At 41.6% G+C, this 24,033-nt stretch overlaps 1 protein-coding gene across 1 annotated transcript in view; it reads left to right on the forward strand.

The window, feature by feature from the left end:
• Positions 1 to 19,246, forward strand: part of COQ5 (coenzyme Q5, methyltransferase) — a 149,230-nt gene extending 129,984 nt beyond the window's left edge. Inside the window, exons 6-7 of the mRNA XM_053702046.1 lie at positions 12,693 to 12,804; positions 18,992 to 19,246. Of these exons, the coding sequence (XP_053558021.1) occupies positions 12,693 to 12,804; positions 18,992 to 19,093 (214 nt within the window). The 3' untranslated portion in view covers positions 19,094 to 19,246. The remainder of the gene's footprint in view (positions 1 to 12,692; positions 12,805 to 18,991) is intronic.
• The last annotated feature ends 4,787 nt before the right edge of the window (positions 19,247 to 24,033 follow it).

The following is a 24,033-nucleotide window of genomic DNA, read 5'->3' on the forward strand; positions in this document are numbered from 1 at the left end:
TAGCACTTTTTCCTGCCATGTAGTGCTACAGACGTGCACGCTACCGACCTAGGTATCTCTTCAACAAATAATAACATGAGAATTAAGCAAATTTGATAATAGAAGTAAAATGGAAACTTGTTTTTAAATTATATTCTCTGGCTGAATCATGAAAGAAAAATTTAGGGTTTCATCTCCCTTTAAGCTAGTTTGATGATGGAAGTAAATTGAAGTTTTTAAAACCCCATGCTATGTCTAAATTATAAAAGTTTTATTTTGATTTAATGCCCCTTTAATTAATGGCTTGTGATTGTGTGTTTGTAGAACATTAAACACTAAGGGCCAGATTACAAATATTACGAGTTGAAAGTTAATGTGAGCGCAATCGCGATTTATGCTAGAATGATTAACGCAATCTCAGTGCTGTGGTCAACTATTTCTCTAAAATATAAAGTGGCAAAAAACACTTCAAATATACATTACGAAGTGCACTTACACTCATAACACTGTCTAATAATAATTATTCAAAACAATATTGCACAAAAAAGTTATAAGGGCTCAAAGATATGATGTCTCAAGTGTTTAAAAAAAAAAGGCAGACAAAGGACTTTAACATTTAAGTACATACATATACATATTTAAAGATGTGTGTGTGTGTATATATATATATATATATATATATATATATATGTATTTATTTACAGATATATACGCATATAAACACTGTATATGTGTGTGTATATATATTTATTTATTGGAGTCCTTTGCAGTTAAAGTGAATGTAAAACATACTATTAAAAACAGGGGCACTTTCATTCATGAAACTTTAAATTGCAGCGTTTTTGTTTTTTTAAATACTTACTTTTTTCATTAGCAAACCCAAACTGGCAATCCTCCGCCCGCTTCACATGCTGTACTTAGCACCTCAATGACGAAACCGGCTTCCTCCAATCACGGCGTCACCTCACGAGATGGACGCTCCGGGGTGCACGCCATGATTGGAGGAAGCCTGTTTCGTCATTGCTGAGGTAAATAAATAGGAGCTGCGGGCGGAGGATTGATGGTCCGGGTTTGCTAAACAAAAAGGTACGTTTCCGTCTTAATATAAGGAGAGTCCACGGCTTCATTCCTTACTGTTGTGAAATACTGAACCTGGCCACCAGGAGGAGACAAAGACACCCCAGCCAAAGGCTTAAATACCTCTCCCACTTCCCCATCCCCCAGTGATTCTTTGCCTTTCGTCACAGGAGGATGGCAGAGAAGTGTCAGAAGATTTTGGAGTAGTTCCTTAGGAGGGGTTGCCACGGATACGGGGCTGCAAGGGTTAAACTCCTACCCCTCCTATCACCTACCCCTCTTGTTCTCCACGGTTTTGGGCTCCTCAGAGCAACTGTGATTCCCCAGAACCATTGTTCCCCTTGTTTTGTGTGTGGGATCTCATCTTGGAGGAACCGTCCCTGACCGCCACATTCCCCTTCAGCCGGCCAGACCCCTGGAACTACTGGTCAGCTGCAGCATCCTAGATTACTGGTGTCCTTTGACCCAGGTCGCTCCAGTGGCCCTATATCCCAGAGCTCCGCTCTTTTGGGGTTTGGTTCCCCTTAGGGTGGACGAGACATGGGGTGATTGCCAGAGGGGAGCTTCAATGGGAACCAGGGGTTCCCGGATCCCCTACAACCCCAATTTCCTCTGGCCTTCCCGGGGTCTGGTTGCCTACGCTTAACTCCGGTCCCCAGCCACGGATCATGTCGCTTTTTGGACTGTAGCTTCTGGGGACCGAGAGCTTTCCAATGACACCCGCAAGAATCCACCATATACCACTGGACACTATGAAACAATGGACTCTAGGGATGGCGCCAGCCTGTCTGGAGGGGCAGGATAATGGTGGGGCGGCCAGGGCTCTTATCAAGATGAGTTTTGTGTATAAGAGATGTGCATTTTCCTCAATAAAATTTTCTTATTTGTTCACCTAAATGCTGGTATGTCTAGTTATTTGGGTGGGCTCTTGCTATAATCCCTTCTCCGCTACATAATGGCTGGTTCCAGGGGTTGGAAGGACCCGTTGGCGGAGCTACCCAGTCAGGGTAGCCGGAGATCTGTCACAGGGGTATCTGCCCTTTGATATGAGACTGGAGTTTTAAGTAGTCTTGTCAGCCTCTCAGTGAGAGCATTGACGAAAGTTAGTCTGGAGATGCAGGGAGAGTCTTTCACTGCCTGCTCGTTTTCTTCACTCAAGTCCATGTCAGGAGCGATGCTACAAGACTGTCACACTTGAGAGGCTGTGTTTCTGTTCCACAGCATGAATTGTAGTAAGATCGTTTCAATTTTTACATATGTTGAAAATGCTAGAAGACAGGGTCACAGTGTGGCTCCTTTTATCTTAATAGAATCATGGATTCTTTGTGCTGCGGAACTTGTTGGCGCTCTACAAATACCTGATATTATTATTATTATTGTTATTAACAGTGAGGATTAATCAAATGTGTTGCTTTGATTTTATGCTGCTTTGTGTGAGATTTTATTAAGCTCATAGACTGTTTGTTATGTGGCTGTGGCGCTTTTTCTCATAGCTGGGGTGGTCCTGCCTTGCGCACCACATGACCGGAAGTGGTCTCACTTTCATTTCCTCTTTCCTGACCGAGCTGACTGTCGGAGAAGACGCTTTTTCTCTGTATTGTCTGGGTCTAGGAGGTGGTGAGGTAGGTTTCGGATACTATTCAAACCTGTTCGTGGTTCCAAAGAAAGAGGGACCTTTCTGCCCGATTCTGGACCTAAAGTGCTTTAACAAATTTCTAAATGTCCCCTCGTTCAAGATAGAGACAATAAGGTCCATCCTTCTCCTAGTGCAGGAAGGACAGTTAATGACCACTATAGATCTGAAGGATGCTTACCTTCACGTTCCAATCCACAGGGATCAGTTCCTAAGGTTTACATTCCTGGACCAGCACTTCCAGTTCGTTGCACTTCTGTTTGGTCTAGCTAATGCTCCAAGGATTTTTATGAAGGTTCTAGGGGCTCTTCTAGCTGTAGCTCCCTACTTGGACAATATTCTGGTACAAGCTCCATCTTTTCGTCTGGCGGAGGACCATTCGGTATCTCCATCGATCTCATGGATGGAAGATAAACTTAGAAAATAGTTCTCTAATTCCAAGCACCAGGGTAGCATTCCTGGGTACTGTAATATCCATGAGGATATTCCTAACAGACCAGAGATGTTGCAAGCTAGCTTCAGCATTTCTTGCCCTCTGGATCTCCTTAAATGGACATGAAACCCACATTTTTTCTTTCATGATTTAGAAAGAGAATGCATTTTTAAAAATCTTTCTAATTTACTTATATTATCTAATTTGTTTTATTCTCTTGATATTCTTTGCTGAAAAGCATATCTATATATGCTCAGTAGCTGCTGATTGGTTGCTGCACATAGAAGCCTCATGTGATTGGCTCACCATGAGCATTGCTTTTTCTTCAACTAAGGATATCTAAAAAATGAAGCAAAATAAATAATAGAAGTAAATTGTAATGTTGTTTAAATTTGCATTCTCTATCTGAATCATGAAAGAAAGATTTTGGGTTTAGTGGCCCTTTAAGGCCATCTGTGGCTCAGGAGGTATGGGCATCATTCCCTTTGCCAGGTTCCGTCTCAGACCGTTACAACTGTGCATGCTGCGGCATTGGAAGGGCGATCATTCGGATCTGTCTCAACAGATCTCTCTGGACAACCGGTCGAGAGAATCGCTCTCTTGGTGGCTCTATCCAGATCATCTGTCCAAAGGGACATCCTTTCTAAGACCATCCTGGGAGATTGTGACTACGGACGCGAGTCTATCAGGATTGAGAGCTGTTTGGGGTGCCAAGAAGGCACAGGGCCTGTGGTCTCAAAAGGAACGCTCCCTCCCGATCCACATTCTGCTCTGAAGGATTGGCCTCTTCTGGGTTCGTCCCGGTTTATCAGATTCCAATCAGACAATATAACATTGGTGGCTTACATCAACCATCAGGTGGGGACAAGAAGCTCCCTAGCAATGAGGGAAGTATCTCGGATTCTGGAGTGGGCAGAGGCCCACAGCTGTTCGCTGTCAGCGATCCACATTCCGGGTGTGGACAACTGGGAAGCGGATTTTCTCAGCAGACAATCCTTTTATCTGGGAAAATGGTGTCTCCATCCCGAAGTGTTTGTGGAGATATGCTACAGGTGGGGGACGCCGGAGATAGATCTCAAGGCGTTCCGTCTCAGTACCAAGCTACCCAGATATGGGTCGAGGTCCAGGAATCCTCAGGCGGAGCTAATAGATGCATTAGCAGTGTCTTGGAGGTTCAATCTAATTTACCTTTTCCCGTTGTTACCACTCCTTACTTGTGTAGTGGCCCGCATCAAGCAGGAGCAGGCAGCAGGCATCAGTGATACTGATTGCTCCATCATGGCTGCGAAGTACGTGGTTCGCGGATCTGGTGGGGATGTCATCTTCTCCATGAAAGTTACCTTGTCGCAGGGATCTGCTGGAACAAGGTCCTTTTGTTCATCAAAATCTAGATTCTCTGAGGCTGACTGCGTGGAGATTGAATACTTAGTCCTAGCCAAGAGAGGTTTTTCTGAGAGAGTTATTGATACTCTCATTCAAGCTTGTGAGCAGGTCACTCGTCACATCTATCATAAGGTGTGGAGAACCTATTTATTCTAGTGTGAAGAGCGTCAATTCCCCTGGCATAAAGTTAAGGTTGCCAGGATCCTATCGTTTTCCAGGATCGATTGAAGAAGGGTCTTTCTGCCAGTTCCCTGAGGGGACAGATTTCAGCCCTGTCTGTTTTACTGCACAAGAGGCTCTTGGAGCTTCCCGATGTACAGTCCTTTGTTAAGGCTCTGATTAGAATCAGACTTGTGTTTAGATCTAAGGCTCCTCCTTGGAGTCTGAATCTGGTTCTTAAGGTTTTTCAACGGGCTCCGTTTGAGCCTATGCATGAAATTGACATTAAGTTGTTGTCTTGGAATAAAAAGAGATTAAAAAAAAAAAGTTGTTGTCCTGGAAGGTTCTTTTTCTACTGGATATTGCTTCTGCGTGCAGAGTTTGAGATTGCCGCTTTGCAATGTGATCCTCCTTATCTGGTGTTCCATTCTGATAAGGCTGTCCTACGTACTAAGTTAGGGTTTCTTCCTAAGGTTGTGTCAGATCGCAACATCAATCAATAGATTGTAGTTCCTTCCTTGTATCCCAATCCTCCTCCTTCGAAGGAACGCTTGCTTCATAATTTGGACGTGGTTCGTGCCTTGAAGTTCTATCTACATGCTACTAAGGATTTTAGACAAACTTCTTCCTTGTTTGTTGCCTATTCTGGGAATCGTAACGGTCAGAAGGTCTCTTCGACTTCCTTATCCTTTTGGTTAGGGAGTGTTATCCGCTTCACTTATGAGACAGCGGGACATAAACCTCCTCAGAGAATTATGGCTCATTCTACTACAGCAGTGGCTTCCTCTTGGGCTTTTAAGAACGAGACCTCTATGGATCAGATTTGTAAGGCGACTACCTAATCTTCCTTATATACTTTTTCTAAATTTTACAAGTTTGATCAAGTTTTTGCATCAGCTGAAGCAGCCTTCGGGAGAAATGTTTTGCAGGCTGTGGTGCCCTCAGAATAGGGTCTGCCTCTCTCTTTGTCCATCCCGTTTTCATTCAGTGTCCTCTAGAACTTCGATATAAGTTTCCCAACCGTAAGGAATGAAGCCATGGACTATACTTATATTAAGAAGGCAAACATAAATTTATGCTTACCAGATAATTTAATATCCTTCTGTATAAGGAGAGTCCATGGCCCCCACCCGTGTTCTTCGATGGGCGGCCCTCTAAATTATATTTTTCTTCTGGCACCTTTTATACCCTGATACTTCTCCTACTGTTCCTTGTTCCCTCGGCAGAGTGACTGGGGTATAGGGGAAGTGGGAGAGGTATTTAAACCTTTGGCTGGGGTGTCTGCCTGCTCCTGGTGGCCAGGTTCAGTATTTCCCAACAGTAAGGAATGAAACCATGGACTTATCTGTTAAGCATAATTTGTTATTTTAAAAAAAAAAATGCTGCAATGTAAAGTTTCATGAATAAAAGTGCCCCTGTTCTATGCATTTGAAAATAGATATTCCTATATATATGTAATACCTTTAGATAGATATATATATATATATATATATATATATGTATTTTTAAATAAATAGAACATATTCTTCTATGTGAATAACATTTGAATGTGAAATATTCATATTTTCATGTCGGGTTAGCGCGTATGAGAATATGAGTTTGGGTTAGCACGCGAGTCGGGTGTAAGGTTCCCCATCCCCTTTTTTTTTTCTACATTGACTTCTATGGAGGAAGATATTATCTTTTGCGTGACAGTGCAATTGTGCTAGAAGTAAGTGGTTTGCGCGCGTCGGGTTAGCGTGAGTGCAATAACTTTTTACTTTTAACTCATGATGCCAGTGCAACCTGACGCACACAAAAAGTTTACTTTCTCCAACATAGGTGTGTCCGGTCCACGGCGTCATCCTTACTTGTGGGATATTCTCTTCCCCAACAGGAAATGGCAAAGAGCCCAGCAAAGCTGGTCATATGATCCCTCCTAGGCTCCGCCTACCCCAGTCATTCTCTTTGCCGTTGCACAGGCAACATCTCCACGGAGATGGCTAAGAGTTTTTTGGTGTTTAAATGTAGTTTTTATTCTTCAATCAAGTGTTTGTTATTTTAAAATAGTGCTGGTATGTACTATTTACTCTGAAACAGAAAAGAGAAGAAGATTTCTGTTTGTAAGAGGAAGATGATTTTAGCAAACGTTACTAAAATCGATTGCTGTTTCCACACAGGACTGTTGAGATGAAGTAACTTCAGTTGGGGGAAGCAGTTGGCAGACTTTTCTGCCTGAGGTATGACTGGCCACATTTCTAACACGACTTGGTAATGCTGGAAGGCTGTCATTTTCCCTATGGGGACCGGTAAGCCATTTTCTTAGATTAAGTAAAAGAATAAAGGCTTTATAAGGGCTTAAAAAACTGGTAGACATTTTTCTGGGCTAAAACGATTACTTTGCTAAGCATATTTGACAGATTATAGCTCTTTATAGTTATTATAATCTTGGGGATTGTTGTTAAAAAACGGCAGGCACTGTATGGACACCTTTTTCAGATGGGGGCCTTCTCTAGTCATAGGCAGAGCCTCATTTTCGCGCAACTAATGCGCAGTTGTTTTTGGAAGGCAAGGCATGCAGATGCATGTGTGAGGAGCTAAGATCCACTGAAAAAGCTTATAGAAGGCGTCATTTGGTATCGTATTCCCCTCTGGGCTTGGTTGGGTCTCAGCAAAGCAGATTCCTGGGACTGTATAGGGGTTAAATGTAAAAACGGCTCCGGTTCCGTTATTTTAAGGGTTAAAGCTTTCAAATTTGGTGTGCAATACTTTTAAGGCTTTAAGACACTGTGATGAAATTTTGGTGAATTTTGAACAATTGCTTCATACTTTTTCGCATATTCAGTAATAAAGTGTGTTCTGTTTAAAATTTAAAGTGACAGTAACGGTTTTATTTTAAAACGTTTTTTGTGCTTTGTTGACAAGTTTAAGCCTGTTTAACATGTCTGAACCATCAGATAAACGATGTTCTATCTGTATGAAAGCCAATGTGTCTCCCCATTTAAATATATGTGATAATTGTGACATGGTGTCCAAACAAAGTAGGGACAATGATGCCACAGATAATAATAGTGCCCAAGATGATTCTTCAGATGAGGGGAGTAAGCATGGTACTGCATCACCCCCTTCTGTGTCTACACCAGTTTTGCCCACACAAGAGGCCCCTAGTACATCTAGTGCGCCAATACTTATTACTATGCAACAATTAACGGCTGTTATGGATAATTCTATTGCAAATATTTTATCTAAAATGCCTACTTATCAAAGAAAGCGCGATTGCTCTGTTTTAAACACTGAAGAGCAAGAGGACGCTGATGATAACGTTTCTGACATACCCTCACACCAATCTGAAGGGGCCAGGAGGGAGGTTTTGTCTGAGGGAGAAATTTCAGATTCAGGAAAAATTTCTCAACAAGCTGAACCTGATGTTGTAACATTTAAATTTAAATTAGAACATCTCCGCGCACTGCTTAAGGAGGTATTATCTACTCTGGATGATTGTGACAATTTGGTCATTCCAGAGAAATTATGTAAGATGGACAAGTTCCTAGAGGTTCCGGTGCCCCCCGATGTTTTTCCTATACCCAAGCGGGTGGCGGACATAGTAAACAAGGAATGGGAAAGGCCCGGCATACCTTTTGTTCCTCCCCCTATATTTAAGAAATTATTTCCTATAGTCGACCCCAGAAAGGACTTATGGCAGACAGTCCCTAAGGTCGAGGGGGCGGTCTCTACTCTAAACAAACGCACTACTATTCCCATAGAAGATAGTTGTGCTTTTAAAGATCCTATGGATAAAAAATTAGAGGGTTTGCTTAAAAGAATGTTTGTTCAGCAAGGTTACCTTCTTCAACCAATTTCATGCATTGTTCCTGCCACTACGGCAGCGTGTTGCTGGTTCGAAGAACTAGAAAAGTCGCTCAATAAAGAATCTTCGTATGAGGAGGTTATGGACAGAGTTCATGCACTTAAATTGGCTAACTCTTTTATTCTAGATGCCAATTAGCGAGATTAGCGTTGAAAAATTCAGGGTTTGCTATCGTGGCGCGCAGAGCGCTCTGGCTAAAGTCTTGGTCAGCGGATGTGTCTTCCAAGACAAAATTGCTTAACATCCCTTTCAAGGGCAAAACACTGTTTGGTCCTGATTTGAAAGAGATTATTTCAGACATCACCGGAGGAAAGGGCCACGCCCTTCCTCAGGATAGGTCTTTTAAGGCTAGAAATAAGCCTAATTTTCGTCCCTTTCGCAGAAACGGACCAGCCTCTACTTCTACATCCTCTAAGCAAGAGGGTAATACTTCTCAACCCAAACCAGCCTGGAGACCGATGCAAGGCTGGAACAAGGGTAAGCAGGCCAAGAAGCCTGCCACTGCTACCAAAACAGCATGAAGGGATGGCCCCCGATCCGGGACCGGATCTGGTGGGGGGCAGACTTTCTCTCTTTGCTCAGGCCTGGGCAAGAGATGTTCAGGATCCTTGGGCACTAGAAATAGTTTCTCAAGGTTATCTCCTGGAATTCAAGGAACTACCCCCAAGGGGAAGGTTCCACAGGTCTCAATTATCTTCAAACCAAATAAAAAGACAGGCATTCTTACATTGTGTAGAAGACCTGTTAAAGATGGGAGTAATTCATCCAGTTCCAATAAGAGAACAAGGGATGGGGTTTTACTCCAACCTGTTCATAGTTCCCAAAAAAGAGGGAACATTCAGACCAATTCTAGATCTCAAGATCCTAAACAAATTTCTCAGGGTTCCATCGTTCAAAATGGAAACCATTCGAACGATCCTTCCTACCATCCAGGAAGGTCAATTTATGACCACGGTGGATTTAAAGGATGCGTACCTCCATATTCCTATCCACAAGGAACATCATCAGTTCCTAAGGTTCGCTTTTCTGGACAAGCATTACCAGTTTGTGGCACTTCCATTCGGATTAGCCACTGCTCCGAGAATTTTCACAAAGGTACTAGGGTCCCTTCTAGCGGTTCTAAGACCAAGGGTCATTGCAGTAGTACCGTACTTGGACGACATCCTGATTCAAGCGTCGTCTCTGTCAAAAGCAAAGGCTCATACGGACATCGTCCTAGCCTTTCTCAGATCTCACGGATGGAAAGTGAACATAGAAAAAAGTTCTCTTTCCCCGTCAACAAGAGTTCCCTTCTTGGGAACAATAATAGACTCCTTAGAAATGAGGATTTTTCTGACAGAGGTCAGAAAATCAAAACTTCTAAGCTCTTGTCAAGCTCTTCATTCTGTTCTTCGTCCTTCCATAGCGCAGTGCATGGAAGTAATAGGATTGATGGTTGCAGCAATGGACATAGTTCCTTTTGCACGAATTCATCTAAGACCATTACAACTGTGCATGCTCAGACAGTGGAATGGGGATTATACAGACTTGTCTCCGACGATTCAAGTAGATCAAAGGACCAGAGATTCACTCCGTTGGTGGCTAATCCTGGACAACCTGTCACAGGGGATGAGCTTCCGCAGACCAGAGTGGGTCATTGTCACGACCGACGCCAGTCTGGTGGGCTGGGGCGCGGTCTGGGAACCCCTGAAAGCTCAGGGTCTATGGTCTCGGGAAGAATCTCTTCTCCCGATAAACATTCTGGAACTGAGAGCGATATTCAATGCTCTCAAAGCTTGGCCTCATCTAGCAAAGGCCAAATTCATAAGGTTTCAATCAGACAACATGACGACAGTTGCATATATCAACCATCAGGGGGGAACAAGGAGTTCCCTGGCGATGGAGGAAGTGACCAAGATAATTCAATGGGCGGAGGATCACTCCTGCCACTTGTCTGCAATCCACATCCCAGGAGTGGAAAATTGGGAAGCGGATTTTCTGAGTCGTCAGACATTCCATCCGGGGGAGTGGGAACTCCACCCGGAAATCTTTGCCCAAATAACTCAATTATGGGGCATTCCAGACATGGATCTGATGGCGTCTCGTCAGAACTTCAAGGTTCCTTGTTACGGGTCCAGATCCAGGGATCCCAAGGCGACTCTAGTAGATGCACTAGTAGCACCTTGGACCTTCAACCTAGCTTCTGTTTTCCCACCGTTTCCTCTCATTCCCAGGCTGGTAGCCAGGATCAACCAGGAGAGGGCTTCGGTGATCTTGATAGCTCCTGCGTGGCCACGCAGGACTTGGTATGCAGACCTGGTGAATATGTCATCGGCTCCACCATGGAAGCTACCTTTGAGACAGGACCTTCTTGTTCAAGGTCCATTCGAACATCCGAATCTGGTTTCTCTCCAACTGACTGCTTGGAGATTGAACGCTTGATTTTATCAAAGCGTGGGTTTTCAGATTCTGTAATAGATACTCTGATTCAGGCTAGAAAGCCTGTGACTAGAATAATTTACCATAAGATATGGAAAAAATATATCTGTTGGTGTGAATCTAAAGGATTCCCATGGAACAAGATAAAAATTCCTAGGATTTTATCCTTTCTACAAGAGGGTTTGGAGAAGGGATTATCTGCAAGTTCTCTGAAGGGACAGATTTCTGCGTTATCTGTTTTACTTCACAAAAGGCTGGCAGCTGTGCCAGACGTTCAAGCGTTTGTTCAGGCTCTGGTTAGAATCAAGCCTGTTTACAGACCTTTGACTCCTCCCTGGAGTCTTAATCTAGTTCTTTCAGTTCTTCAAGGGGTTCCGTTTGAACCCTTACATTCCGTAGATATTAAGTTATTATCTTGGAAAGTTTTGTTTTTGGTTGCAATTTCTTCTGCTAGAAGAGTTTCTGAGTTATCTGCTCTGCAGTGTTCTCCGCCCTATCTGGTGTTCCATGCAGATAAGGTGGTTTTGCGTACTAAGCCTGGTTTTCTTCCGAAAGTTGTTTCCAACAAGAATATTAACCAGGAGATAGTTGTACCTTCTTTGTGCCCGAATCCAGTTTCAAAGAAGGAACGTTTGTTACACAATTTGGACGTAGTCCGTGCTCTGAAATTCTATTTAGAGGCCACTAAAGATTTCAGACAAACTTCTTCTTTGTTTGTTGTTTATTCTGGTAAAAGGAGAGGTCAAAAAGCAACTTCTACCTCTCTTTCTTTTTGGCTTAAAAGCATTATCCGTTTGGCTTATGAGACTGCCGGACGGCAGCCTCCTGAAACAATCACAGCTCACTCCACTAGGGCTGTGGCTTCCACATGGGCCTTCAAGAACGAGGCTTCTGTTGACCAGATATGTAAGGCAGCGACTTGGTCTTCACTGCACACTTTTGCCAAATTTTACAAATTTGATACTTTTGCTTCTTCAGAGGCTATTTTTGGGAGAAAGGTTTTGCAAGCCGTGGTGCCTTCCATTTAGGTGACCTGATTTGCTCCCTCCCTTCATCCGTGTCCTAAAGCTTTGGTATTGGTTCCCACAAGTAAGGATGACGCCGTGGACCGGACACACCTATGTTGGAGAAAACAGAATTTATGCTTACCTGATAAATTACTTTCTCCAACGGTGTGTCCGGTCCACGGCCCGCCCCTGGTTTTTTTAATCAGGTCTGATGAATTATTTTCTCTAACTACAGTCACCACGGTATCATATGGTTTCTCCTATGCATATTTCCTCCTGTACGTCGGTCGAATGACTGGGGTAGGCGGAGCCTAGGAGGGATCATATGACCAGCTTTGCTGGGCTCTTTGCCATTTCCTGTTGGGGAAGAGAATATCCCACAAGTAAGGATGACGCCGTGGACCGGACACACCGTTGGAGAAAGTAATTTATCAGGTAAGCATAAATTCTGTTTTTAGCGCTCTGGCGGAAGCGCAAAATACCGCTCCACTTGTAATCTAGCCCTAAATACATTTCATGCACCTCCCTCTAGGTTTCACTGCAGGTATCTGAAGGAGAGTTGCTGGACATGTGCATATACACTGGAATGCAGTGAAAGCTAGATTTCAACATAGCAGCTCCCAAGGCTAGTGGGGGGATAACCTCAATACAATGCTTATAAAATGCATCGAATGTTTTGTCCCTTTCAATGCTCCTTATTGGTTAGATTTGAGCTTTTATCTGACTCACTCATTCTCCCTTTTATTATTTTTTTAGGCTTTACGACCTATACAGTTTCCAGGTAATTCCAGTGCTTGGTGAAGTCATTGCAGGAGACTGGAAGTCATATCAATACCTTGTAGAAAGTATCCGGCGCTTCCCACCTCAGGTAAAGCAATTGTTGAAATAATAGATTACATTATTACCCTTAGCTATGACAAGTAAAGGTTAAAAACAAAAACAAATATCCTATTAAACGTGGTAAAGTTTTTATTAGATACATCACTGATTGTATTTATTTACTTAGAATTAAAGGGACATAAAAGCTAAAACAATTATTTCATGATTTAGATAGAACATAACATTTTAAACAACTTTTTAATTTACTTCTATTATCAAATGTTCTTTGTTTTCTTGTTATCCTTATTTGAAAAGCAGAAATGTAAGCTTAAGAGTGTGCACGTGTCTGCAGCACTATCTGGCAGCAGTTTTGCAACAATGTTATACATTAGCAGAAGCACTAGATGGCAGCACTATTTCCTGTCATGTAGTGCTTCAGGCATGTGCATGCTACCTACCTAGGTATCTCTTCAAGATAGAATAACATGAGAACAAAGCAAATTTGATAATAGAAGTAAATTAGAAACTTTTAAAAAATTGTATTCTCTATCTGAACAATGAAAGAAACATTTTGGGTTTAATGTCCTTTTAACGACCAGCGTCGTACCCTGTACGACGCTGGTCGTTATGCCCTTAAGGACCAGCAATGTACCCTGTACGTCGCTGCAGTCCTGGGCTTCTCTCTGCCGCGATCTCGCTCAAAATAGATTTGCAGAGTTACTGATGCAGGGAGGGCCTCTTTGTGGCCCTCTCTGCATCGGACAGCGGTGGTGCCAATCGTTGGTGGGTGGGAGCATAAGGAGGGAGGCGGGTGGGCAGCCCATCGCTGGAGGGGATGGGAGGAGGGTGGGACCGCTATGCCACGCTACACAGAAGGGAGAGAAAAAAAAAGAGCTGGGAAGTGAGGAGGGAGGAAGGGCAATGACGGGGATACTATGTGGGAACCATTGAGGAAAAGGGATCTGGGAGGGGGAGAGGGTAATGGGGGGGGGGGCAGCTACACTACAGAAAAAATGGTTAATGTTTTTTTTATGTATAAATTTAGGAAAACTGGGTACTGGCAGACAGCTGCCAGTACCTAAGATGCAGCAAATAGGTAGAGGGGAGAGGGTTAGAGAGCTGTTTGGGGGGGATCATGGAGGTTGGAGGATAAAAGGGGATCCTACACTTCCAAAAATATTAAAAAAAATATATATTAAAAAAAGCAGCCTTTTATTTTAGTACTGGCAGACATTCTGCTAGTACTTAAGATGGGGGGGGGGGGTGACAATTGTGGGGTGGGGGAGGGAAGAGAGCAGGGGTGGGATGTGTCAGGTGGGAGGCTGATCTCTACACTAAAGCTAAAATTAACCCTACAAGCTACCTAATTAACCCCTTCACTGCTGGGCATAATACAAGTGTGGTGCACAGTGGCATTTAGCTAGTGGCCTTCTAATTACCAAAAAGCAATGCCAAAGCCATATATGTCTGCTATTTCTGAACAAAGGGGATCCCAGAGAACAAATTACAACCATTTGTGCCATAATTGCACAACTGTTTGTAAATAATTTCAATGAGAAATCTAAAATTGTGAAAAAACATAATTTATGCTTACCTGATAAATTCCTTTCTTCTGTAGTGTGATCAGTCCACGGGTCATCATTACTTGTGGGATATTATCTGCTCCCCTACAGGAAGTGCAAGAGGATTCACCCAGCAGAGTTGCTATATAGCTCCTCCCCTCTACGTCACCTCCAGTCATTCGACCAAGGACCAACGAGAAAGGAGAAGCCAAGGGTGTAGTGGTGACTGGAGTATAATTTAAAAAATATTTACCTGCCTTAAAAAACAGGGCGGGCCGTGGACTGATCACACTACAGAAGAAAGGAATTTATCAGGTAAGCATAAATTATGTTTTCTTCTGTTAAGTGTGATCAGTCCACGGGTCATCATTACTTGTGGGATACCAATACCAAAGCAAAAGTACACGGATGACGGGAGGGATAGGCAGGCTCTTTATACAGAAGGAACCACTGCCTGAAGAACCTTTCTACCAAAAATAGCCTCCGAGGAAGCAAAAGTGTCAAATTTGGAAAAAGTATGAAGCGAAGACCAAGTTGCAGCCTTGCAAATCTGTTCAACAGAGGCCTCATTCTTAAAGGCCCAAGTGGAAGCCACAGCTCTAGTGGAATGAGCTGTAATTCTTTCAGGAGGCTGCTGTCCAGCAGTCTCATAAGCTAAACGAATTATGCTACGAAGCCAAAAAGAGAGAGAGAGGTAGCAGAAGCTTTTTGACCTCTCCTCTGACCAGAGTAAACGACAAACAGGGAAGACGTTTGTCGAAAATCTTTAGTTGCCTGTAAATAAAATTTAAGGGCACGAACTACATCCAGATTGTGCAAAAGACGTTCCTTCCTCGAAGAAGGATTTGGGCACAAGGATGGAACAACAATCTCCTGATTGATATTCCTGTTAGTGACTACCTTAGGTAAGAACCCAGGTTTAGTACGCAGAACTACCTTATCCGAGTGAAAAATCAAATAAGGAGAATCACAATGTAAGGCTGATAACTCAGAGACTCTTCGAGCCGAGGAAATAGCCATTAAAAATAGAACTTTCCAAGATAACAACTTTATAACAATGGAATGAAGGGGTTCAAACGGAACACCCTGTAAAACGTTAAGAACAAGGTTTAAACTCCATGGTGGAGCCACAGCTTTAAACACAGGTTTAATCCTGGCCAAAGCCTGACAAAAAGCCTGAATGTCTGGAACTTCTGACAGACGCTTGTGTAACAGAATGGACAGAGCTGAGATCTGTCCCTTTAAGGAACTAGCGGATAACCCCTTTTCTAAACCTTCTTGTAGAAAAGACAATATCCTAGGAATCCTAACCTTACTCCAAGAGTAACCTTTGGATTCGCACCAATATAGGTATTTACGCCATATTTTATGGTAAATCTTTCTGGTAACAGGCTTCCTAGCCTGTATTAAGGTATCAATAACTGACTCAGAAAAACCACGCTTTGATAAGATCAAGCGTTCAATTTCCAAGCAGTCAGCTTCAGAGAAGTTAGATTTTGATGTTTGAAAGGACCCTGAATCAGAAGGTCCTGTTTCAGAGGTAACGACCAAGGTGGACAGAATGACATGTCCACCAGATCTGTATACCAAGTCCTGCGTGGCCATGCAGGCGCTATTAGAATCACTGATGCTTTCTCCTGTTTGATTCTGGCAATCAATCGAGGAAGCATCGGGAAAGGTGGAAACACATAAGCCATCCTGAAGGTCCATGGTGCTGTCAAGGCATCTATCAGGACCGCTCCCGGATCCCTGGATCTGGACCCGTAGCGCGGAAGCTTGGCGTTCTGTCGAGACGCCATGAGATCTATCTCTGTTTTGCCCCAACGTCGAAGTATTTGGGCAAAGACCTCTGAATGAAGTTCCCACTCCCCCGGATGAAAAGTCTGACGACTTAAGAAATCCGCCTCCCAGTTCTCCACTCCCGGGATGTGGATTGCAGACAGGTGGCAAGAGTGAGACTCTGCCCAGCGAATTATCTTCGATACTTCCATCATTGCTAGGGAGCTTCTTGTCCCTCCCTGATGGTTGATATAAGCTACAGTCGTGATGTTGTCCGACTGGAACCTGATGAACCCCCGAGTTGTTAACTGGGGCCAAGCCAGAAGAGCATTGAGGACTGCTCTCAATTCCAGAATGTTTATTGGAAGAAGACTCTCCTCCTGATTCCATAGTCCCTGAGCCTTCAGAGAATTCCAGACAGCGCCCCAACCTAGTAGGCTGGCGTCTGTTGTTACAATTGACCAGTCTGGCCTGCTGAATGGCATTCCCCTGGACAGATGTGGCCGATAAAGCCACCATAGAAGAGAATTTCTGGTCTCTTTGTCAGAATATACAGTTTTAGCAAAGGATTGTTCCCCTCAGCAATTAAACAACACAACTTTAGCAAAGGTTTAATCCCATTAGCAAAGATAACAATTTCTGAAAGCAGGAAACAAATTACAGAATAAACGTTTTTATCTCAGTCAAACTATAATTCTCACAGCTCTGCTGTGCTGACTGAAATATTTGATGCATAGTAAAAGCGCCCCTCCCCCACACACACAGCAGTGAGGGAGAACAGAAACTGACAGAAAAAAACAGATTTAAGCAACTGCCAAGTGGAAAAATAGTGCCCAAACATTTATTCACTCAGTACCTCAGTAAATGAAAACGATTTTACATTCCAGCAAAAACGTTAAACATAATCTCTAGTTATTAAACAGCTTTATGTCTTTCTTACAGTGTAATTCTAGTGAATTACCATTCTCCCAGAATACTGAAGTGTAAAGTATACATACATGACATTATATCGGTATGGCAGGATTTTCTCATCAATTCCATTGTCAGAAAATAAAAACTGCTACATACCTCTATGCAGATTCATCTGCCCGCTGTCCCCTGATCTGACGTTTACCTCACTCCTCAGATGGCCGAGAACAGCAATATGATCTTAACTACTCCGGCTAAAATCATAGCAAAACTCTGGTAGATTCTTCCTCAAACTCTGCCAGAGAGGTAATAACACACTCCGGTGTTATTTTAAAATAACAAACTTTTGATTGAAGATATAAAACTAAGTATAATCACCATAGTCCTCTCACACGACCTATCTAGTTGCTGGGTGCAAGAGAATGACTGGAGGTGACGTAGAGGGGAGGAGCTATATAGCAACTCTGCTGGGTGAATCCTCTTGCACTTCCTGTAGGGGAGCAGATAATATCCCACAAGTAATGATGACCCGTGGACTGATCACACTTAACAGAAGAAAGTTGTTTTTAAATATTTATTTGTGGATTAGGTTACAAATACAGGTGGCCCTCGTTTTACAACGGTTCAATTTACACAGTTTCAGAATAACAACCTTTTTTTCCAGTCATGTGACTGCTATTGAAAAGCATTGAGAAGCAGTGCATTTATTAAAATAGCCAGTAGGTGGAGCTGTCCGCTTGTGTTGCAGCAAAGCCAAGCAAGCTGAAATGAATCAGTTTAACCAGACCTGAGCTATCGAGCAGATTTCAAAGGAACAAGATCTTCCTGTCTATAAATCAGTCCAGATTGGAATGAATAGAAAGAACTGTTTGCAGAAAAATGCAAGTGAAGTCTGTGTTGTTTGATTATTTTATTAGGTTTATAATGCTGTTTAGCATTTAAAGTCTTCATTTCAAAGCTTTAAAAATAATGTATTAGGTGTTACCTGTGACAATTTTGAGAGCGGCCTGGAACCTATCTCCCTCACTTCCCATTGACTTACATTATAAACTGGGTTTCAATTTACAAGGGTTTCGATTTACAACCATTCCTTCTGGAACCTAACCCCGGCGTAAACTGAGGGCTACCTGTACAAAAATAAACAGTTCAAAAGGAAGACTTGTTATACATCAACAGTTAGCTAGTACAAAAAACAAACATTTTTGTGCACCTGTAATAATAGCATACTACGAATCAAGGTTCAATTAATAAATATGCTATTCAAAGGATGCTACGATATAGTAATTAGCATAGCTATTCAATCTATACAAAAAAAAACTCTGGACATAGAAATGTAACCGTTTTAAATTTTAAATTTGACCCAAAAAATAAAAGGAAAAAATAAATAAAAAATAAATAAAAAAATAAAGGGAGCCTTAGGCATCAGGATCCCAGCGAAATTCACCTCTTAGAATGGCACCCTATACGTAACTAGTATAAAAAAAAGGTGTAATAACCTGTTTTTGAACTCTGTCAGGCAATGAAAAGATACAATTCTCCTATTTTTGAAAAAATAAAGCTACATCTGTTTCTGGGTTCAACATAAAGTCAAATTGTTCCATTATCATTTTATCCTCCAGTTTACTGAGAAATTGTGCTAAAATTGTGAAAAAGTTTACAATTTTTTTTTTATTATGGCATTTGGCGGTGAAATGTTGGCATAAAATATACCAAAATGGGCCTAGATCATTACTTTGGGTTGTCTACTAAAAAAATATATATAGTTTTGATAGGTAAATATTAAAAAAAGGCTCTATTTCTTTTTGAATGTAGTGATGGTAAAAATGCTAAAAATGTTCTGGACTTTTGGGGAAGTTTTTGTCTTAAATGCCCGGTCCTTAAGGGGTTAAGGACCCCAAAAAAAAACACCCATAGAGATCGTATCATTCTAGTTTTCCATTTACTTTGCATTAGTAAGGAATCTAATTTAGTTCTTTTGTCTTTTAGGATGAATTTAAAGACATGATAGAAGATGCTGGCTTTTTTAAGGTGAATTATCACAACCTAACATCTGGTGTTGTTGCAATACACTCGGGCTTTAAATTATGATATGTATACAAGAAAGCTAATAAAGCGGTTAAATCTGCAACAAGGAAAATGAGGAAAACAAGCCAATGGCGTTAAGAAAAACGTATCAATGAGAAGTGCAGCTTATTTTTTGTAATAAATGTTTTATTTAAATAAATGAGTATTTTGTAAAAATATGGTCATATCATGCTTTGATTGATTTTGGTGTTCATACGAATAATAATGTATTAACAGGATTTGTGAAACCTAATTACAAATATAGACAAAAAGAAAATCGATGTCAGAGAGTAAGTAGAAGCAATAGTGTGAAAATGCAAGCGTGGCGGGAAAGTGTTTAACATATGTTAGCCCTCACACTGCAAACCCCACAACCCCAAGACCGCACTCCTGGCTCCATAATAGCACTGCAAGCCTACTAGCCAAGCTGACCCAGAGTGGAGAAGCGGTAGAAATAAAGCTAGAGCAATTTAAAGGGAACGTAGCTGTAAAAAATATAATACACTGAGCAACCCAAATGCCTTAACATTAAATGTCCTGTGCACTAACATACACCTTGACGGTTGTGCATTAGCTTGGTGAGCTATTCCAACTTTGTTAACTGCATGTTGTCCTCTGGCTATGATATACATAGACATAGGTACCTACTAATAGCCTGTGGGCTGTGCGAGTTAACAGGGTACTTACCAATCAGGACACCCACTCCACTTTACTTACCCAAATGTTACCTTTGGATACAGTAGAGAGCCCATCCAGTACAGCATTAAACAGCAGAGGATATACTGAGGGAGTACATCAACATGGACAAACCGAAGGAAGCTAAAGGTCCAGTCCCAGCGACAACTGTGGCAGGCTTGTGACCACAACTCCCACTGATTTACATTGCTCAACCAAATACTATCCTATACCCCTCTCTTTAAAGTTTAACCTTATGAGGGGATACAGTATTAAAGATCCTTCTTGAAATAAAATAAACATCTCAATCTTCATTTGCTTCTGAAGAGGCAAAGATAAAGACTGTCATATCAGAGAGGAGAGAGAGATTAAAAGTTTGTGCGAGGTTGGGTATTTTTGGCTCCTCCTGGTGGCCAGGAGTTGAATTCCCAGAAATAAAGACTTGTGGATTCTCACCACCTTATAAAACAAAATCTGCATACACATTGTGCTAGCAAGGTGTTTGAAAACCCTTATTATCTTATAACCTTTGTATCAAATTAGAGCGACTTTTAAATGAGTTTGTGTACTGCTAAGCAATTCCTGTACTATGTAGCTGGTTCAGGCAATTGTCAGCGCAGCTTTCTAGAAGTATTAGGAAAAGCACTACATTTTGTGAAACAAAGTGGCAACAAAGTAGGTCGCCATAATTTACATTAAACATTTTCATCATGCATGAGAAAGCACTAAAGAGACATTAAAGTGATGGTTAACTTTCCACTTTATATAATCATCACTTCGTCAGCCCATTGCAAACAATTTATTTTGTGAGCTGATGTTTTTAGCTGTTCTCTAATCGGCACTTTAGCCATACAGCACTCACAGAAAATTGAGTGTGCGCTAGAGCACCATTTAGAGAACAGTTAAAAATGTTAGTTCACAAAAACAAAATAATTAAGTCGGCTCTCGGAGCATGGGGTATCAGAATTTCATTGCTACATTAAAAAGTAAGCTATAGTGTATCTTCATTAGAATTGATTTATTAAAGCCCATCTAAAATATTACTTCCATTTCGGATCTAATTATATAAAGTGAAAAGTTTACCATCACTTTGAATACAAATTGTAAGCTGCTTAACAATGTACCTTTAATATCTGAAACATAAAACATAAACTGTTTCCTTCATGATTCAGATAGGCGTGCAGTGTTTTTTCTCTGCCCAGGACAGAATATGAGAAACTACTTGCATGGCAAGGAGACCCCAAGTCCCTCCCTGATAATTGATGTAAGCAACAGCCGTGATGTTGTCTGGCTAAAAAAAAGTATTTGTTTTTCCTGACTGAGAAGGGGCCAAGAGTGAAGAGCCCATAGGATTGCACAAAGTTCTAGACCACACTCCCTACACCCTCCGGGACTCCCAAATAGCTCCCCAACCTATTAACCAAATAGGCCAGATAAAAGAGTCTTAAATGGTCAAAAAAGGACTGTCCCTCCATCATGAGAGAGATTGTTTGACAGAGGAACTGATCTCTATTTTCTGCTCTAGATTAACGTAATCCTTTGACCACTGATGAAGCATGGATAGCTGAAGGGGACGAAGATGACAATGAGCAAAAGGTACTGCGTCTAAAGTCACTATCATAAGACCCACTAATTTCATACACTGTGCCACTGATGGGGAATGAGAAATCTGTAGAGACAAACAGGATTTTTGTAGTTTGAGTTTGCGAGTTTCCGTGAGAAACAAATGCATTTGAACAGAGTCTATTAATCCCAGAAAGACTACTCTTGTAGCTGGGAACAAAGAACTCTTGAGAATATTGATGTTCCATCCATGATCCTGAAGGAAGGAAATTACCCTCCCTCTGGGTATGAGAGGATGCTATGGAAAAAGAAGGGGCTTGGATCAAGATGTCATCCAAATAAGGAGCAATGGAGAATCCCTGTGTTCTGATCACCGCCAACAGAGCCACTTAAAACCACCTTGAAGATGCATGGGGCAGTGGCTAAACCAAAAGGTAGAGTCTCAAACTGGTAATGCTTGTTGAGAAAAGCAAATCTTAGAAACTGAAAATGTTTTTTTCTGAATTGGGATGTGTAGATAAGCATCCTTCGAATCTAAAGTTGTCATAAATTGACCCTTTTGTGCCAGGGGCAAAATGGTGCGGATTGTCTCCATCTTGAAAGAAGGAACTTTGACAAATTTGCTCAGGGACTTTAAATCCAGAATAGAACGATACAAGTTCTCCTTTTTTGGAACAGTAAAGAGGTTGGAATAAAAACCTCTTCCCTTTTGAGAGACTGATACTGGTTGTATTACTCCCAAATTCTCTAAATCCTGAACACATTGAATAAATGCAGCTGCCTTTTGAGGCTCCTTCGGAACTTGAGACAGATGAAACCGTTCCCAGGGAAGCCTGGTGCGAAATCCTATGCGGTAACCCTGGGAAATAATGTTGAGAACCCAGGGATCCTGTATTGATCTGCGGCAGTCTTCCTGAAATAGAATCAATCTTCCCCCTACCAAAGAATTCTCTGGAAAGGGGACCATCCCTTCATGCTGACTTCTGATTAGAGTTGAGTTTTTTGGATTGTTTACTCTTGGACTAGGATGATCCTGGTTTCCAATAAGTTTTGGAGGAGTCAGACCTTTGATTGGAAGAGGACTTCTGATCTCTGGCAGAGTGAAAGGAACGAAAACGATAGTTTGTTTAACTCTTCCCTAGACTTCTTGTCCTGAGGAAGGAAAACTCCTTTACCTCCAGTAACAGTCTTAATGAAATAATCTAATTCTGATCCAAAAAGCAATTTACCCTCAAAGGAAATTAACAAAAATTTATTCTTAGAGACCCTATCAGCAGACCAGAATTTAAGCCATACGACTCTACTTAACAGAATAGCAATGGAAATATTTTAACATCTATTTTAATAATGTCAGAAACTGCATTGCATATAAAATCATTAGAAATCTTAAAAACTTTAAAGGGGCATAAAACAAGTTGGAATAGAGACAAAATATAATAATATGTACTTTAATTACTTTACCTACAAATTTATACTGCAGTGCCTCGCCATTAACCCTTTCATTTAAGTTTCCGAATTGTAAAGCTCTAACTCCCCCCACACATTTCCTTCTATGGATGTTTCTTTATCTATTATTGTTTTGGTAGAAGGCAAAAGTGAATAGAGATTATCTGCTGGAGCATGCCTATAAGGTGTGAACTCAGTTAAAATACAATGCCTGTGTCTAAACACTGGTAAGGGGGGTGGAGCACAGTGCTCTAGACAGCATTGCTAAGTAAGTATTTTTGCTTATTGCCAGCAATTTTTAAACAATTTTTTATGCAAACTATTTTTAATTAATCAGCCCTTTTAGGATATGCACAGATCTCAACCTGTTTTATGGCACTTTAATGCAGTTACGGACATCTTCAGATGACTGTTCAAGAAGCTTGTGTTTAAGAAAATCGCACCAAAAGGAAGCTGCAGCGGCCACACAAGTGACTGCTATAGCTGGTCTAAGCTGCAGAGCTGATTGAGAATTTTTTTTTATTTGCTAGTGGAAACAGCTCCGTCCACTTTAGGAACCACCTCCCAGACAGATTCTTTTCTGAAAGAGGATACATCTTCTTAAATCTGTCAGGAGTAAAAGGAATGCCAGGTTTATCTCATTCCTTAGCAATATAATCTGTCACCAAGTCTGGAGCTTTAAACACTTCTGGAGCCTTTGGCGGAGCTTTGAAAACCTGGTTTAACTTATTTCAGGTTTAGATATTTCTGGATTCTGTTCTGACATTTCTAGGGTGTTCAGAACTGCCTGTAGAAGGAAACGGATATTATCCACTCTAAATCTAAAAGTAGAATCAAGCTCTGTTTGAGTTACCGGTTCAAGGTCATCTGAGGAGATTTCACTCTCAGAGGATTCAGAGAAGGACTCATAGTCAGACGACTGTAAGGTAGGCGGTAACAGAGCCAAGTGCTCAGTTCCCTAGGAGTGACAGTGAGTATGAGACAAATATCCTGATTTATGTTTGTGCTTCCTTGGTCTGGGAATTGCAGCTAACAACTCTGTCATAGACTTTTGTAAAGTATTTTTAAACTCAGGTAAAAAATCTGTGTTATTCCCTTGAAACATATAGACAGGCATAGGCGGTAAACTGACAGAATTATAGCTTAGAAACTGGTAACGTGGGACACAGTTAATACATACAGTAGCTGATTAATCTGGTCCATTGGAACAGTTTTGCAAAACAAACAGGGACAATTACCTGACCTGCATTTAAATCCCTGGAGGTTCCCTTTAATGGGTC

The sequence above is a fragment of the Bombina bombina genome, chromosome 2, assembly GCF_027579735.1.
Source record: "Bombina bombina isolate aBomBom1 chromosome 2, aBomBom1.pri, whole genome shotgun sequence".
In the NCBI taxonomy this organism is placed as follows: Eukaryota; Metazoa; Chordata; class Amphibia; order Anura; family Bombinatoridae; genus Bombina; species Bombina bombina.